Genomic DNA, 18,857 nt, shown 5'->3' with positions numbered 1-18,857 from the left:
TGTAGGTCAGGCCCCTTCATTCGCCAATTCAAAGAAATGTTAAATTGTTTATTGTTAAATGGAAAAATCTCAGAAATAGTTTTATATCCTCCAATTACTTGTACACTACAATATCTAATAATGATGCAAAATAACAATGTTAGCATGACATTTCTTAAAGACATATTCCCCAGAAATGGAGATTTTGTTTCAGCGGAGTAACAATAGTGCAGTATAAATCAATTGTATTCAAGTGTGTGTTGTGAGAGAAAATAAAACTATTTTGGTAACAGAATGAGGTGGGAATTGTCATACTGAAAAGAACAAGTCGTTTTCTTTCACAAATAGCAAACCCGTCCCATTCTCCAACTCCAACTATTTTGTATCGCAACTGCAAAGGATGAGAACTCACTTTTAGGTGATATCTGCAGGATTTGAAGGAAGCATTCCCGACACGAGCCACTAGTAACCGAGGTTTATTACCGCATTCCCAGAATGGTTCTACATAGAAACATAGAAACATAGAAGATGGGAGCAGGAGTAGGCCATTCGGCCCCTTGAGCCTATTCCGCCATTTAATGCGGTCATGGCTGATCATTCAAATTCAGTACCCAGTCCCTGCTTTCTCCCCATATCCCTCGATCCCTTTAGCCTTAAGAAATATATCTAACTCCTTCTTGAATATTTTAAATGAATTGGCCTCAACTGCCTTTTGTGGTAGAAAATTCCACAGGTTCACCACTCTCTGGGTGAAGAAATTCCTCCTCATCTCAGTCCTAAATGGCTTACCCCTTATCCTTAGACTGTGACCCCTGGCTCTAGACTCCCCCGCCATCGGGAACATCCTTTCTGCATCTAGTTTGTCCAGTCTTGTTAGAATTTTATAAGTTTCAATGAGATCCCTTCTCATTCTTCTAAACTCTAGCGAATACAAGCCCAATCGACCCAATCTCTCTTCATACGTCATTCCTGCCATCCCAGGTATCAGTCTGGTGAATCTTCACTGCACTCCCTCCGTGGCAAGAACATCCTTCCTCAGATAAGGCGACCAAAACTGCACACAATACTCACGGTGTGGTCTCACCAAGGCCCTGTACAACTGCAGCAAGACATCCTTGCTCCTGTACTCGAATCCTCTCGCTTTGAAGGCCAACATACCATTTGCCTTCTTAACCGCCTGCTGCTCCTGCATGCTTACCTTCTGCGACTGGTGCACAAGGACACCCAGGTCTCGTTGCACTTCCCCTTTTCCCAATCTATTGCCTTTCAGATAATAATTTGCCTTCCTGTTTTTGCCACCAAAGTGGATAACCTCGCATTTATCCACATTATACTGCATCTGCCATGCATCTGCCCAATCACCCAATCTGTCCAAATCATACTGGAGTTTCTCTGCATCCTCCTCACATCACACATGCCCACCCAGCTTTGTGTCATCTGCAAACTTGGAGATATTACATCTAGTTCCCTCGTCTAGATCATTAATATATATTGTGAATAACTGGGGTCCTAGCACCGATCCCTGTGGTACCCCACTAGTCACTGCCTGCCACTCGGAAAAAGACCTGTTTATTCCAACTCTTTGCTTCCTGTCTGCCAACCAGTTCTCTATCCAGTCAGTACCTTACCCCCAATCCCATGTGCTTTAACTTTGCACGCTAATGTCTTATGCGGGACCTTATCGAAAGCCTTCTGAAAGTCCAAATACACCACATCCACAGGTTCTCCCATATCTATTCTACCGACATCTCTGGGAGGTTATTTGTGTCCTCCTTTGTGAAGACAGAACCAAAGTATGTATTTAATTGGTCTGCCATTTCTTTGTTCCCTATTATAAATTCCCCTGATTCTGACTGCAAGGGACCTACGCTTGACTTCACCAATCTTTTTCTCTTCACATATATATAGAAGCTTTTATAGTCAGTTTTTATGTTCCCTGAAAGCGTACTCTTATACTCTATTTTCCCCCTCTAAATTAATCCCTTTGTCCTCCTTTGCTGAATCCTAAACTGCTCCCAATCCTTGGGTTTGCTGCTTTTTCTGGCCAATTTATATGTCCTCTCCTTGGATCTTATGCTAGCCCTAATTTCCCTTGTTAGCCATGGTTGAGTCACCTTTTTTGTTTTATTTTTATGCCAAACAGGGATGAACAAATTTTGTAGTTCATCCATGTGATCTTTAAATGTTTGCCATTGCCTATCCACCGTCAACCCTTTAAGTAACGTTCCCCAATCCATCCTAGCCAACTCGCACCTCATACCATCGTAGTTTCCTTTATTTAAATTCAGGACCCTAGTCTCTTAGTCAAATACTTCACTCTCCATCTTAATGAAGAATTCTATCATATTATGATTGCTCCTCCCCAAGGGGCCTCACACAACAAGATTGCTAATTAATCCTTTCTCATTACATAATACCCAGTCTAAGATGGCCTGATCTCTAGTTGGTTCCTCGACATATTGGTCCAGGAAACCATCCCGTATACACTCTAGGAATTCCTCCGCCACAGTATTGTTACTAATTTGGTTAGCCCAATCTATAAAGTCACCCATGATAACTGTTGTGCCCTTATTGCACACATCTCTAATTTCCTGTTTAATGCCATCCATAACCTCAGCATTACTGTTTGGGGGGCTGTATACAACTCCCACTAATGTTTTCTGCCCCTTTGTATTTCTCAGATCTACCCATACAGATTCCACATCATCAGAGCTAATATCCTTCCTTACTATTGTGTTAATCTCCTCTTTAACCAGCAATGCTACCCCACCGCCTTTTCCTTTTTGCCTGTCTTTCCTGAATATTGAATACCCCTGGATGTTGAATTCCCAGCCTTGGTCACCCTGGAGCCATGTCTCCGTAATCCCAATTATGTCATATCTGCCAGCATATAACTGCTCGTAGAAAGACAAGACACTCCTGGGAAAAAGATCTTAACTGCAAAACAATTTGGGGTACAGCATGGCTGAAACTTCCATGTCTCTTATCTGACTCAGAGAACTAGGCCCAAATTTGGCAGAACACTCCTTCTTATACTGGTGTCATGTTTTCATTACTCACACCCATGGATTCACATGGCCTTTCTGAGATTGCTAGATTATGGACAGTTATGTACACTGGGTTCACACTTATGGAGCTGCCTTCAAATTACCCAAACTCATTTCTTAGGTTCCCTACACTTGGTAGAGAGAGGATATTTTCGTGTAATTAACCCATGCTGGATTGGAACCCAGCTCCGAGATGTGGAGGTTTTGTGTTGTCAGCAGTGGTGCAGCTTGTCTCATCGCTCAATCGGAGCACTTCCCTTTGTGGCTGCAAATTCAAATTTATTTTTGTTGCATCCTTTATTTTCTAAGTAAATGTTTCCTATATCAGGTGTGTATTATTTTAAGGTTTATTAGATTCTGCTTTTCTGTTACAGACTTTTGCAGTTGAATGTATGTGGTTATGTAAGTAATTTGAATAATAAATAACCACTTTTGAAATATTTAACAGGCAGTATTTATTATTTAGCAATTTAATACTACAATTGCAATGCTCCATAATCTCTTGCTGGGTTCTTGTCTGATTTTGACAATCCACTCAAATGTATTGGGCAATGTTTAAAGCAACATAGGAACTTTCCAGTAAAAGACTGACCAGGACCCAGGGACACTGAATTGGAGGGGTGTGTAAAGCCGAGGAAAAACAAATGAATATGGCAGGTGTTCTCTACCAATTGACTGAAATCCTGCCACATTGTTATTTTGAAAACCTTTTTAGTTTCCTTCCAAAATAAGTCTAGGAATTTGGGAGAAAAAATTGGTTCCTTGCACTCATTCCGATTCAAAGTCTTTCAATTTGTATTCCGAGCTTCCCCTACTGCTTAAGAGCTAAAGTCATCCTCCTGAGTCATGCCGACTGGGACGGTCACAGGTTTGATCTGAGCAAGGTTTAATCTCGGTGGAGTTAGCTGATTTCAGCCAGAGCATGCAATGGATCAAGGAAGGGAAAATTAGTCAGGTTTCTCCTTCCTGATCGCTACACAAAGACTTCTGCTGGAGGTTAATGTGCATAAATTTCATTTGGAACACTAGATCAGGCTAATCTATGATGTACACCACAGTTGGGTCGTGTGTTAATATTCACTATCATTCTGCCCTCTTGAGCATCCCTGATTATAAACGCTCAACCATTGCCGGCTGTGCCTTCAGCTGCCGAGGCCCTAAGCACTGGAACTGCCTCCCTAAACCTCTCCGCCTCTCTACCTCTCTTTCCTTCTTTAAGTCGCTCATTAAAACCTTCCTCTTTGACGAAAGTTTTGGTCATCTGCCCTCATTTCTTCTTATGTGGCTCGGTGTCAAATTTTTGACTGATAACACTCCTGTGAAGCGCCTTGTGATGTTTTACTATGTCAAAGGCGCTATATAAATACAACTTGTTGTTGTTGTCAGCGGCATCAAGGCTCATGTGAGTAATGGTCACTTGGGATAAGTATTGGATGGTGACTATTGCCCACGGAACTGTGTGTCAGTGCGGAAATTAATGCCTTCAGGACTGGGGGTTGGGGAGGGGAGGGGGAAAGCAAAAAATTGGAGGGGGAAAATATTATGTTACACTCTGACCCATCTATTACCAACTTGCTCATTTTGGCCCCTAATCCAAATCCATGATCCTCTTGATTGGTTCCACAGCCCACAACTATAAACGCATAGACAGAGACTCGAGTTAAACTAAATTCCCAAAAGTCTATAGACTACAGTTAGTTTTGAAAAATCCTCTTTGTTCCTTGTGATGTAAAAAAGAAACAGACTTTGAATAAACTAAAACTTTCAATACCTAAATGCTATAGAAGGCAGAACATTTGTTAAAGCTATACACAATAATCTGAACTAGCGTCAGGTACAAAGCCATTGCATTAAAAAGGCACTGTCATCATGAAAAGTGTTGTGCCAAGCATATGACACAATGTTGAATAGTATGTCTGTTTCAAAAAAAACACTATGATGAAAATTTTGTGTAGACCGTGTGTCTCCTAGCCCCTTTTTTTCCTTAGCAATGAGGAAAGTCACCCTTTAAATCTATAGTAATTAGAATTGCCATAGTTGATTGAAAAATACAGAAAAATGCATTATAATAAACTTAAATTTATAAAGCTGCATAAATTTAATTTGAGACACTAGATCAGGCTAATCTGTGATGTACACCACAGTTGGATCGTGTGTTAATATTCGCTGTCATTCTGCCCTCTTGAGCATCCCTGATTATAATCGCTCAACCGTTGCCAGCCGTGCCTTCAGCTGCCTAGGTGTTTTTTTTGAAACAGACATACAACATTGTGTCATCTGTTCTTTGATGTAGCATAGGATGTGACTGCAATATTCGCTTCCACATTATCAGTCATTGTCTTGTGGATTCTGAATTCTTCTGACTTCTGCCTTTGTAAATTTTGTAAGCTGAGAAAGAAACAAAATATTTTAAGAAAAGAATTACAATATCTTTCTTTGAATTACTGACTGAGTAATTGAGTGACCTTACCAGCAACCATGGTGATCCCACAGATTATGTAACTACAGCTATAAACCATTGGGAAGAAAATCATTTCAGCAGCCACCTCATCAGGGAAAGATAACTTGATGATTGTTGAGCAAAGGCCAGTGTTCTGTATGCCAGTCTCCAAAGAAATAGTACGACACCTACCCAAACAAGAATAGTGTTGGGAATATTAACCGATGTTAAGTTGATTTCTGCAAGTCTCATCTGCTAACTAAAGGATAAAGATGCACATCTGGCATCATCATCCCATTTGAATAACTTACCCACAAGATGTCATATCCTATCACTTCTCCCTTTTCCAAAATTGCATTGCTTCTCATTTATTTATCTGTACATTGGTGTGCGTGAATATTTCTGTATATAGTTTACTCCTCTTCATTTGAAGTTGCTTGACTTGAATGAGAAAACTATGGGGGAAAAATTCAGTATCGCCCCGTTTGGGGCGCCATTATCGGCCGTGCGCGAAGTTTAGCGCCTGGCGCTAATTATCTCCTCCGACAGCAAACTTGGCTTTTATCGCCCCTGGAGGTGATTGGAGTACTAAATCAGGCGCTTCACACCTGTCTTAAGGCGCAAAGGCCGAGGAGCGAGGCACTGCCTCAGAGCGCTGGCGAAGCAAGGAAGGGCAAATCAAAATGAACCTGCAAAGTGCTGCTCAGTACCCAAAACTCCTTCACACAGCGTTGAATCTCTCCAGAAGTCTCTCTCTCTCTCTCTCTCAGAATGCATGGTGCAAAAATGTCACCGATAAAAAAAGGCAGGAAGCGGTTGCCTTTAAATAGCGCTCCCCTAGTCCCTTTCTGACAGCAAAACGCTCCCCTCAACCTGTCATTGCTAGTGGCAGGCGGTAAGGCAGGGGGCGCCACTCAATATCCGGTCCGGGGCGCTACCGGGGCGTTGCGCACTCGACTGACGTCACGATCTGCCGGCGCAGGAGATTGTGGCAGTAGTGTTTAGCGCCACCGCAATATGTCTAGTTAATTTCGCGAGTGGCGCAAACATCGCCGCGCCCGGCCTCTAGTTGCTTTGCGCCCCAATTGGCGCCCTCTTAAGGCGCTAACGGGAGGCGCAAACAACTGAATTTTTCCCCCTATGTCCTTTGATTAAAAATACTTAATTTGAGCTACTGGATAATTCAAATGTTTTTGGGAAAAACAATGAAATAGTAGCATATTCTACCGAGTGTACAGAGAAATACATAGCCAATCTGAAACCAGTAGTCAGAATCGAGATTGGTCCGAAGTGTAACCTCTGACTATTTTCCTTTCCCATGTCCAGAAGTGCCTGTTTTCTGTTCGGTGTCTCCCACAGGGACATTCCTGAGATCTGGAACTCAACAATTAATTGATCTCAAGTGCAAACCAGTGTTTTACCACCCAATGAGACCTAAATAGAGGTCATTCTAAAGAACTGTAAATCTGTAGTAAATCTTCTGAATTAAATGTTTGAAAATGCATTGGTAACACAGCAATCCATATATTGTAATTTTGCTTGTATAAATTCTGAAATATTTCTTTCAGTGGTCAGAAATTGGAAAATCAAAAGACTTTTTGGGGGTTTTGATTTCCACGTGGTCCCATGTCTATGTGTCCGGGTGGAGAATTGAGAGAATTGAGAAAAAACAGACAGAAATATCAATTATAGTCTGTATGGCAGATTTGCTCCATATTCCATTGATGATGGTGAAGAGAGGAGATTAAAAACAAGTGAGTGGATCACGCCTAGGGGTATTTCTTCAAGGAACTCCAACCATACAGATGTATCCTGTGTGGTTCTATTATAGCGGGCAATAAGAGAACCATTGGTTTATGGTTACTGAATAAGTCAAATTCTGTTTTTATTACATGGGATTCTGACATTTTTGGGTATCGTATTTTGCAACTTCCATCTGTTTTTCTGTGAAAACAGCATACCAAAGACATTGGGCAGGAATTTAACTCAGGAGTCGGGTTGGAGGCAGGACTACAACTTTCAGGGTTGTAGTCCCGCCTCCATCGAGATGCGGCCAATCCACGCGATTTTAACTTGATTGACCTTGTTGAGCCCACCCAGCGGGCTCAGCAGGCCAATTAAGGGCCACCCGGCAACAGGTGGCGTCACAGACTGAAATTTCATCTGTCAAGAGCTTTTGACAGATGAAATATCAGTGTTTCACAGCTGTTTGAAGCTGTCAAACACTGACAGTCTTACTTGTAACCTGAGTCCTTCTCCACAGACTCAGTTAGAAATCTCTCCTGCACAGTAAGCTGAAGGCTGTCACTTTTGACAGTTCGCAGCCATTCTGCTTTCTGTGCCGGTGAGATGAGGGACTCCTGGAACCTAAAGGAAGGAAGGCTGAAAAGGTAAGAAAAGGTATGTAAAACTTATTTAATCACTTTAGACACACCAAACACACTTACCTTTGCACTCATGCACACATCACTCACCTGAACACCGACATCGCGACCCCTCCAAGTCCTTCAACCCGATGGCCCGCCTCCTCTAACTTGGCGTGGTTTGGAGCCATCGGGGGATTAGGCTAAAAACTGCCTGTTAACTACCTGTTAACAGGCAGTTAATTGGCACTAATCCCTTCCTGCCTCGGGTAGGCGGGTCCCAGTTCGGGGCGGGTACCTGCCTCCTTTGAAACTGGCATGGAGGCGGGTTTGGGTGCGGGAAGGGGTCGGGACCCCTGATTTCGGGATTTTAACCCCCCCCACGCCTCCAATCCCGACTCCACGGCACAATGAAAATCCTGCCCATTATGTTTTACTATTCAAATTCCCTATAATCGGGCCAGTGGTTTATGGTTACCAAATAAGTTATTCCATTTTAATTGCATAGGAGTCCTGGATTTTACATTTCATGATTATGTCTGTATAAAAAATAAAAACTAATAGCTTTGGCAAGCAACATGTACTAATGGCAGATAGATCACACTCAGACTTCCGACCAAAAGGTTAATAATGAAATTCAGGGACATTGCATTCAGATCTATTTAACTGAATCATTATGGATGTAGATTCATGTTAACCAAGTCATTTAGTTGCTTGAGTTATGCACATTACCAGGCTTACACCACCGATTACAAACAATTTTCTCTTGCATAAGATGTGGGATTCCTGTTTTATTACCTTTTCCATGGCTCACGTGCGATCCATGCGAGAATGAAGCCTGAAGCAAATCCAATGCATGGAAATATTATCCCAGTGACCAAAAAGGTAGTGTCCATGATCCACATATCTTTGTAAAGCCAATTTATGGCCACAGTAATGATACATATCAGAATTACACCAAATATCGATCCAATCTGTCAACAAATATTGTTGTTATGATATAATTCATTTGTGCGAGGTATTATCATATATTTAGAATTGAATTTTCTAACTGGTAGATTTTAGGAAATTATAGAATCATATAGCACAGAAGAAGGTCATTCGGCCCACCGTGCCTGTGTTGGCTGTTAGAAAGAGCTATCTAATTAGTCCCTCCCACCCCTTCCCCATATTTGTTTTTCCTTTTTAAGTATTTATCCAATTCCCTTTTGAAAGTTACTATTAAATCTGCTTCCACCACCCTTTCAGGCAGTGCATTCCAGATCATAACAATTTTCTGTGTAAAAAAGAATTCTCCTCATCTCCCTCCCTCCTTGGCTTTTTTTGTCAATTATCTTAAATATGCCAAATTCTTCTTCAACCCACCCTCCCCCTCCCAACAAAAAAGTTTGTCAAATGCTTGTTAATGAAATGATACCCCTTCAGATTATAGACGAGATGCAGAGCTGTTGAATTTTTGTTGTCGCAATGGTAGTCTTGTTATATTCATTCTGAAATTTAGGTCTTGTTAAGGTTGCAGGATTAGTTACAAGTCTTACCTTTATTAAAACTTGCGCCTTATTGGGCCATTTGTAGTTTATGAATGCACCAATTGAAATCGGTATGATAAGTGACACTAGGGTAATGCCTGCAAAATACATTTCCATTAGTTACTCTTGTCTCCTTATCAATACCAAAATAGACACTTTGAATATTTATCAATAACAATATAGATTACTGAGACAGACCTCTGGAGCACCAAAGAATGAAAAGGGTGGTGGGATGTGGATTTGTGCTCCTGATCCACACATTCTTGTTTCTCAGTCTGAGTTTTACCACTGCGTGTAAGTGTCAAGTCTGATCAGGCACTTTCCTACAGGAATGGAAAAGAGCTGCCTCCATTCCATTCTTCCATGTCGCCATGTGACTAGTTCAGCACAGAGGCCTAAAAGAAGGTTGTCTTCCCAAGTTTGGTGTGTGGCCTGAGGGAAGCAAATAGATGAAGCACGTTTTTCTTGCCAATTTTATTCCCTCGCCACCCCCCCACTATTTGCTTCTCACCCAAGTGGGTATTATTCACGAAGGGTTACACATACGTTAATTGTTTTTCTCTTTACAGACGGTGAGTGATCTGTGTATGTCCAGCATTTTGTGTTTTAGTTTCAAATTTCCAACATTTAAAATTTTTAATTTTTAAATTGTTTGACCATTCTTCATATGTGTATGCCAGCAGGCTATGCAACTACGGAGACATCACAGCCAAGCCCAAACCCACCCTTACCCAACATCCACACACAAACCATTCCAGCAGAGCTGTCTAGATAACAATCAGACCAATGTTTCCTCTTTACCCAGGAGTGCGGAGGCCAATTGAAGTGCGGCTACTGCTGTCAGCTCAGCTGGCATCAACTACCTCAGTACAGACAGCAGATTGAACCTGCCACCTTTCTGGTGTGTCTCACTCAGCTACTCACCAGATAAATTCACTGAGCCATTGAGGAAGCCTCTTTGATAAAATACTTACCATCTAATTTAAATATATATAGATAGATATATATATTTGTACCCCAAACCACATGATCTTCCCTTGGTAAACTAGTAAGTTTTCTTTCTTTATCTAAAGAAGGAATCTTTGCAATAATTGATAAGGCTGTTCATTTGTTTATAATTTGCAGTGAGAGGGAGAAAGACTCTTCCTCCTCTGCATGAGTGAAATCTTTTTGACAGCTTAATTATTTTAGAACCTTTTTATTTTATAGCAAAATTGTTTAGTGTTAGATTTTATACAGAAAAATCTGAAAAACAACCACAACAACTTGCATTTAGTGTAGTAAAACGCCCCAAGACAATAGATTGGGAGAAGGGGAAGTGCAACGAGACCTGGGCGTCCTTGTGCACCAGTCGCTGAAAGTAAGCATGCAGGTGCAGCAGGCGGTTAAGAAGGCAAATGGTATGTTGGCCTTCATAGCGAGAGGGTTTGAGTACAGGAACAAGGATGTCTTGCTGCAGTTGTACAGGGCCTTGGTGAGACCATATCTTGAGTATTGTGTGCAGTTTTGGTCGCCTTATCTGAGGAAGGATGTTCTTGCCATGGAAGGAGTGCAGCGAAGATTCACCAGGCTGATACCTGGGATGGCAGGAATGACGTATGAGGAGAGATTGGGTCAATTGGGCTTGTACTCGTTGGAGTTTAGAAGAATGAGAGGGGATCTCATCGAAACTTATAAAGTTCTAACAGGACTAGACAGACTAGATGCTGGAAGGATGTTCCCGATGGTCGGGGAGTCCAGAACCAGGGGTCACAGTCTAAGGATAAGGGGTAAGCCATTTAGGACAGAGATGAGGAGGAATTTCTTCACCCAGAGAGTGGTGAACCTGTGGAATTCTCTGCCAAAGAAGGCAGTAGAGGCCAATTCATTAAATATATTCAAGAAGGAGTTGGATATATTTCTTAAGGCTAAAGGAATCAAAGGATATGGAGAGAAGGCAGGAACAGGGTACTGAATTTGGATGATCAGCCATGATCTCATTGAATGGGAGAGCAGGCTCGAGGGGCCGAATGGCCTGCTCCTGCTCCTATCTTCTATGTTTCTATGTTTCTATGACGCTTCACAGGAGTGTTATCAAACAAAATTTGACATTGAGCCACATAAGAAGATATTAGGACAGGTCAATTTAGGTTTTACGGAGTGTCTTAAAGGAGGAGAGAGAGGTGGAGAGGTTTAGGGAGGGAATTCCAGAGCTTAGGGCCAAGACAGCTGAAATCACCAGTACTGTAGCAATTAGAATCGGGGATGCGCAAAAGGCCAGAATTGGAGGAGCACAGAGATCTCAGAGGGTTGTGGGGCTGGAGGAGGTTACAGAGATAGGGAGGGGCGAGGCCATGGAGGGATTTGAAAACAAGGGTAAGAATTTTAAAATTGAGGCATTGCCAGTCCGGGAGCCAAAGTAGGTCAGCGAGCACAGGGGTGATGGGTGAACGGGACTTGGTGTGAATTAGGATACGGGCAGCAGATTTTCGGATGACCTCAAGTTTATGGAGGATGGAAGATGGGAAGCTGGCCAGGAGTGCATTAGAATAGTCAAGTCTGGAGGTAACAAAGGCATGGATGAGGGTTTCAGCAGCAGATGAGCTGAAGCAAGGGTGGAGTTGGGCGATGTTGCGGAGGTGGAACTATGCGGTCTTAGTGATGGCGTGGATATTTGGTCAGAAGCTCATTGCATCAAAGAAACCATTGAGAAAATAAAAACGAAAGACAAGTTAACCATTTAGGTGGGAACCCTTAGCAAAATTTCCAGCATCTTCTTTCTCATTTTGACAAAGCAGAACAAAATCTGCTTGTTTCTTAATCAAATGACACTGTTAATTTTTTGACAGTATAAAAAAGTTATTAAGTAATGTCGCTCTGGACAAACCCCACAAAATCTTAATGCATTTGGCATTTAATCTTTCAAAGTAGAGTCATTCTCTTCCCATGGTTTCTTTTACCCAGGCATTGGAAATAATTATGTCACACTCCACCCGACTAAAGTTGCTTCTCATCAGTGGTCCCTACAAACAGCACAAGATAAGCAAATCATGGAATAAGAAAAGGTCATTTGGCTCATCAAGTTTGTTTTTTGAGCAAAGAAAACTCTTCATAGTGTAATTGGTTCACTTGGACTATTAGTGTACTGGTTGGTCCCTTCATAATCTAAAGCCATAAATTGGATTCGAACAGCAATCTCTAGAAATCCTTCTCAGAATGATAACCTTTTGCTATAAAATGGCTGCTGTTTGTGTTTGTTAGCTTGACAGTCGTGCCTTACAAGATCAGAAATTGTCTTCATAACTTACTGGCTTGGTGAATCTAGAACAGAGTTTCTCCCATTTGTGGATGATTCACTATGCAAAAAGGTTGCCCTATTTACTGATTGATTGCATTTGGTGATCTGTCACATTCTAAGATTCTACTTTACTCAGGAAATAGAATGCATCTTAAACATCCAGTTTTTAATCCTCTTTCTTTAGGTTCAGTGTGCTTGTGGAAAATTCATGAAACTGCAGATTCAAAAGAAGGATGGGTGAACAGCTGATGAAATAGGTTATTTGGAATCTGTAACTGGAAGCTGTTTTTCAATTGTTTCAGACTATTTGATGTTTGTCAGTTTCTGGATGACATAGTCATTACATCTTCCTGGTCCTTACAGGATTGACAGATCTCAATTTGAGGAGGGAGGCTAGCTTGGCAGTATATTTATCAAATAACAATTTCCCTGAAATTGGTCTATCAGACTCTACCTGTTGTTTGCTTTTGTTCCTCTTTTGATTGATGTGACTCCTCCTAGCTCCTAATAGACAACCCAGTCTTGTACTAAACCCACCAGCCCATGACCAGATTAAAAAATGGAGAATCGTTTGATTGATGAATCATATTTATAGCAAATAAGTTAATGTCTTGGCAAAAATAGTGGAGAGAGGAATTTCAGGTGAACATATTAAGCATTTCGTACACTGATATCCCACGGTGTAATTTCAAGGATTTTACCTTTCCACAGTAACAAAGTTGAACTATATTCTTGCATCTGCCTGGGGAGTCTATAAGCAGAAATGTCTGTATCTAGCTGCCATAGCAGGGCAGCTTCTCAGTCTTCAAGATAGGCATTGATGCGCATGTAACTTGTGGTATCAGGAACTGCTATGGAAGATTGTTGAAAATGATTATGTATAGAGTCATGGTGGAGAAATTCAGTATCGCCCCATTTGGGGCCCAATTATCGGCCAGGCGCAAAGATTAGCGCCTGGCGCTAATTATCGCCTCCGGCTGCAAACTTGGCTTTTATCGCCCCTGGAGGAGATTGGAGTGCTAAATCAGGCGCTACACACCTGTCTTAAGGTGCAAAGGCCGAGGAGCGAGGCGCTACCTCAGAGCGCTGGCGAAGCTCAGCAATGGAACACAGACACAATGCCGCCAGCCAGTTCTTAAAGAGGAGGGTTGATCTTGCTCATTGCAGCCTTGAATCTCGGCCTGGAGAGACCTGTACATCAAATCTGCTGGAAAGAACAATGGAGAGACCCAGGTAAAGAGCTCAGAGTGCAGCCCCCACAGTCTCTTCTAAATCGATACAAGGAAGGGCAAATCAAAATGAACCTGCAAAGTGCTGCTCAGTACCTAAAACTCCTTCACACAGCATTGAATCTCTCCAGAAGTCTCTCTCTCTCTCTCTCTCTCTCAGAATGCGTGGTGTAAAAATGTCACCAACAAAAAAGGCAGGAAGCGGTTGCCTTTAATTGCTTGAATTTTTGAAAGATACGTTGACATTTTTTTAAAGTCATGAGTACCTTGAACCTAGTGCTACTTATTTAGAAGATTTCCTCTTAACTTTGTTTTTATATCAGAGTGAGTGTATCTTGGAGGAAGAGGTCGTGGGTTCTTCATCTCTAGTTCACATTTTTCATTCCATTTCAAGAGTACTTGTTTGCCATTTTTATCTAAATAATCTCTTTGGCATTTAATTTCTTTGCTGTATCCTGAAAATTTTGGCAGAATTAGTACTTAGGTAAATTTTAACCTGGTGGGAGACATTGGAAATTTTTTCCATGAAATAGGAATTTAAGAAGTGGAAATTGGGATGAAATTCTCAAAGTAACGTATCTGGAAATTCACAGGCATTCAAAAGACATGCGGGTGTCTTTTTTAAAATGTTCTTTTCCATGTAGTTTTTGTTGTACTTTATTCCTACGCTTGGCCTTGAAACCGTATCTTATACCAATGTCCTCTCCAGTAACCAATGCCCTTTGTGCTCAGCTTCCAAGTGATGCTAAGTACCACCCAGGTATGATCCTTCCCTCCAGTTTTCTACCCTCTTGCAGGGAGATGGTACAGCCGTCACTTGGCAGCTCTTTGCTTGGTGTGGCTCAGATTTGTCTTACTCTCATGGCCCTGAATGTTAGTGCTCTAGCACCGAGTGCTACTATTCTGTCCATAGGGGGTTCCGAGTTTTGTTCTTTTACACAGTAAGCAGCACAGATGGAGCTAGACAAAGAATAAGAACAGAAGCGTGAAAGGGGAAGAGCAAGAGAAGATTATGTGGGTTCTGTCTAAAAGCTCACTCAAAGGGCTAGATGTCCATTTTATTTTTCCTGTCTGATATCTTACCGAATGGCAATGTGGCATATAACTGAATATACAAGATATTTAGAAGACATATAGAAGGACAAAAGAGAATAGGGGAAGCTTTACTAATTAAGGACACTATCATAACCATAGAAAGGAGATATTGTATTGATAGTGGCATTCAGAATGGAATCTGTCTGGACAGAATTAAGAACTAATAAGGGATCTGTTACCATATTAGGATACATTATAGATCATGAGGGTGAGATTTGTAGGCAGGTTAGAGACGTTTGCAATAGTAATAGAACTTTAATATTGGGGAATTTTACCTATGCTAAGGAAGACTGGAATATGACAAAGGTTTGTAGTAACATTGGGAGATGTTCTTAGAATGCACCCAGATTTATATCTTAATAAATATGTTACATGTCCAACAAGCAAAGATGCAGTTCTGGAAAATGAAGTAAGACAAGTAAGTGACCTGAACTTGAGAGAAAACTTGTGAATTAATGATTGTAACTTAATGAAGAAAGAGAGGAATCAAAGGCAAAGGCGTCGGACTGGAAAATAGCGAAATTTGGTGGAATGAAAGGGGACCTAGTCCAGATACAACAGTTGGAAAAGTTTTCAAATTCAACAGCAGACCAGCGGTGGGTAATATTTAAACATGAAATGGATATGATTAGGCTCGATAATTTATGACTAGGAGTAAAAGGAATGCAATCAGGGATAAACAAAGGTTACAGCAAAAATGAGGTTTAAAAGAGAGGCATATGCTAAATGTAGGGAGGGTAAAAGAAAAGAAAACTATGAAGAATATAACAAGTATAGAATTGAAACAAAAAGGGAGATTAAGAAGGCTAAGAGAAAATATGAAAGAAGACTGGCAGTCAAAGAGAAATAGCAAGGGCTGCTATAAGTACATATGGAATAGTCAAAGAAAGGGTGAGACCGTTCAGAAATGTAAGGGCCCATCCTGTACTTGAGAGTAAGGGAATGACAGAGATGCTTAGTAAGTATTTTGCCTCAGCTTTTAAGGCGGATGATGAAAATTACACTGTAGAGTACATAAGAACATAAGAACATAAGAAATAGGAGCAGGAGTAGGCCAATCGGCCCCTCGAGCCTGCTCCACCATTCAATAAGATCATGGCTGATCTGATCCTAACCTCAAATCTTCTATCACTCTGCATCCACCCGAACCCATGTGATCTCCTGGGAGAGGCGAAAAACCAGATAAAGACCCAATGGCCAATTTGGGAGAAAAAAATCTGGGAAATTCCTCTCCGACCCATCTAGGCGATCGAAATTCTTCCAGGAGATCACTCTGTCCCTATATTTTCTACAGTACTTACCTTCTGTAAAGGCGATCTCCACCCCAGCCAGGAACAGGAATAAAACCATCTCCTGAAATCTAACACAGAATTAGAACACAGTAGGAGCAGAACAAGGCTACACGGCCCCTGGGCCCACTCCACTACCCACAGGGCCATGACCATTCTGAACCTAGGCTCAAGTCCAATTTCCTGCCCTTTACTTCTAGGAAACTATCTATTTCTGTTTTAAATTTATTTAATGATGTAGCTTCCACAGCTTTCTGGGGCAGCAAATTCCACAAACCTACCACCCTCTGAGTACCTGATGAAGATGTGGAAGAGCTACTTCTGGAGATACATATTCGAAAGAAACTATTAAAAAAAAATAATAATTTGGATTAAAAGTGAAAAAGAATATGGGAAAGGGCATGGAAGTGGGTAAAAGTTGATTGTTCCAGTTGCAGAGCTAACACCAGCAGAGTCTTGATTGGCCAAATAGGCTCCTATTGTGTTGTAATGTCTATGATTCCATGAATGATAAACAAAAGTTCTTACCTAGTCTATCATATGGAATGTTGATGTTTCCTAAGTTTCCCCACTTCTTTGCGTAGATAACCAGACATAAAGGCATCATTCCTATTGCCAGGAGTGTGGAACACAAAGTCATGCAAATGCTGTGAAAAGGCAAAACGTTAATGCTGCAGAACAACAGATTGATACTGTGCAGAGGGTGATATGTGAATATTGATGTATAGGCCTATTAAAAAAAATCATGAAACATACTGATTAATGGAATTATCTGGGAAGATCTTAACCAAATGGCTCATCATTCTGGTAACTTTACAAATCAGTAACCAATAACATTAAAAACATTGAGCAGTGTATTATGAGTACAATCATTTTGTTTGTCTTGTGTGGATGCACTACATCAATTTTTATTTTTATTCTGCTAATTTTCTCCCTTTTTATCCAAAAGAATGTGATTTGTGCTCGGGGACAATTCCATAGTGCCTGGCAGCCCTCCGATATCTTGCCTAAGTGGCCACCCTTCAGGTTTGAACAAAGACAAAAGTGGTAGTGGAATATTTATCCATAATGGGGGTCCATCACAGCCAAGCCCAATCTTGCCCTCAACCTTTCCGACAGGCATCAATGGTTAGTGATTAGAAGTGATAAGCCTGGCTGATTTTCCCCATTCCCCTCCCCAGCCCAGTGATCAAGACCAATTGGCTGAGATTAGTTAACTCAGCATGAGCAGCTTTCCTGGTCCATATTGCTCACTTTCACACCACTATTGTCACTAGGTTTATTTAGGGTATTGGTACCTACACACTATAGGAAACATCAGATTTAAACCAATATGTTCTCTAGTTGTGATGCTTTTTATCCATCACCTCAAATTGTTCCCACCACCATGATTGAGCTGTAACACAAGTACATCATCATCCTAATATATTAGTAGCATCAAAATCTTAATATTTAATTGTTCCATTGGGTGTTTTTAATAGTTTAAGTAAACAAGTGTGAACATTTTACACCCTCTCAATATGTGTTAATGACATACTAGTGACAACATTCCTTAGTGCAGGACATTCTGGCCCATTTGGGAAATAAATATTGTCAATCTTGAAGCATATACAATTAAATCACTTTTGATGGACGTTATTCAAATAAACCTAAAAAGCTGTTTTTTTTTAAATACAACATTTTTTTTACAACAATGTCCTTTCCCCGTCAAGCCACTCTTTTATATTGAAAATATAATTGCTGCAATAATAAATCTAAGTGACAATCAATCAAATACCTTAATTTATTCCACACATATGCATTATTTTACATGGTAAAAGAGCATGTAACCCAATTGCATATTAAATATAAGAAAAATGAATATAACTGATTTTACTTACCTTAGATTCATGTCTCCATCCACCCAAAATGCAACAATGTTTGAGCCTAGACCCCCAGGACAGCATCCTGTGAGAACTACTGCAATTGCAGACACTGGCTTTAACTGGAAGGTGAGTGCCAACACAAACCCTATCAGAGGCATCATGCCAAACTGACATAGGAAACCAATCATGATCCCACATGGTCTTTTAATGTGAGTCAACATTTTGTTACCATCAACAGTGCAACCCATTGCAAGCATGATAAAAAGAAGGAGCACTGTAATGAGTGTATTAATAATGGCATCTAAGGTGGCATTGATTTGTCTCCCTGTGAGATTCTTTGAAGTGTCATTGGTAAATGTTTCATTCTCTATGTTCATCCTTATGTCTCCAAGGGCTTCTTTGAGAGAAGTTCTAGAAAATATCAATCTGTATAAAGGGAATAAAATAAAATATAAATATATAAAATAGTGAATCAGTCCCATTCATGCAGATAGTAATTCCGTTTTATCAAAAAATGGTCATTTCTCCTCTGAACATTCTTCCTAAGCTCCAGATATACCTTTCTACATGCTCTTCCTCTACCCTGAATTCTCACTGTGTTGAAATCAACTCTCATTCCCTACACTTTATTTCCCAGGGTTTCAAAACTAGCCAATTCCTTACCTCCATCAAATTTCACTTCTTCCAACAATATGGGGGAAAAATTCAGTTGGTTAGCGCCTCCCGTTAATGCCAGCAGCTGGC

At 40.9% G+C, this 18,857-nt stretch overlaps 1 protein-coding gene across 1 annotated transcript; it reads right to left on the bottom strand.

Moving 5' to 3' along the window:
- Window positions 1-3,480: 3,480 nt before the first annotated feature.
- LOC147114081 (ileal sodium/bile acid cotransporter-like) lies at window positions 3,481-18,490 on the bottom strand. The gene is made up of 6 exons (XM_085994059.1): window positions 18,129-18,490; window positions 16,777-16,895; window positions 9,368-9,456; window positions 8,628-8,803; window positions 5,497-5,654; window positions 3,481-5,414 (listed from the first exon to the last, which is right to left on the bottom strand). The coding sequence occupies exons 1-6, from the start codon at window positions 18,488-18,490 to the stop codon at window positions 5,359-5,361; spliced, it is 960 nt and encodes a 319-aa protein (XP_085850185.1). The 3' UTR covers window positions 3,481-5,358.
- Window positions 18,491-18,857: the final 367 nt, after the last annotated feature.

Source organism: Somniosus microcephalus, chromosome 8, assembly GCF_052327205.1.
Source record: "Somniosus microcephalus isolate GS21.2 chromosome 8, FLI_Smic_1.0, whole genome shotgun sequence".
Taxonomy (NCBI): domain Eukaryota; kingdom Metazoa; phylum Chordata; class Chondrichthyes; order Squaliformes; family Somniosidae; genus Somniosus; species Somniosus microcephalus.
Note: the sequence above shows the minus strand (reverse complement) of the source record. Positions and strands in the feature narration are given on the sequence as shown.

Excerpts from the sequence above, each read along its gene's own strand:
- LOC147114081 (XM_085994059.1), bottom strand. The coding sequence starts at position 18,490 with ATGAACATAGAGAATGAAACATTTACCAATGACACTTCAAAGAATCTC. Across the intron at positions 16,896-18,128 it reads GATGGAGACATGAATCTAAG|CATTTGCATGACTTTGTGTT; the intron begins GTAAGTAAAATC and ends GCCTTTTCACAG. Across the intron at positions 8,804-9,367 it reads AGGCGCAAGTTTTAATAAAG|ATTGGATCGATATTTGGTGT; the intron begins GTAAGACTTGTA and ends ATTTGTTGACAG.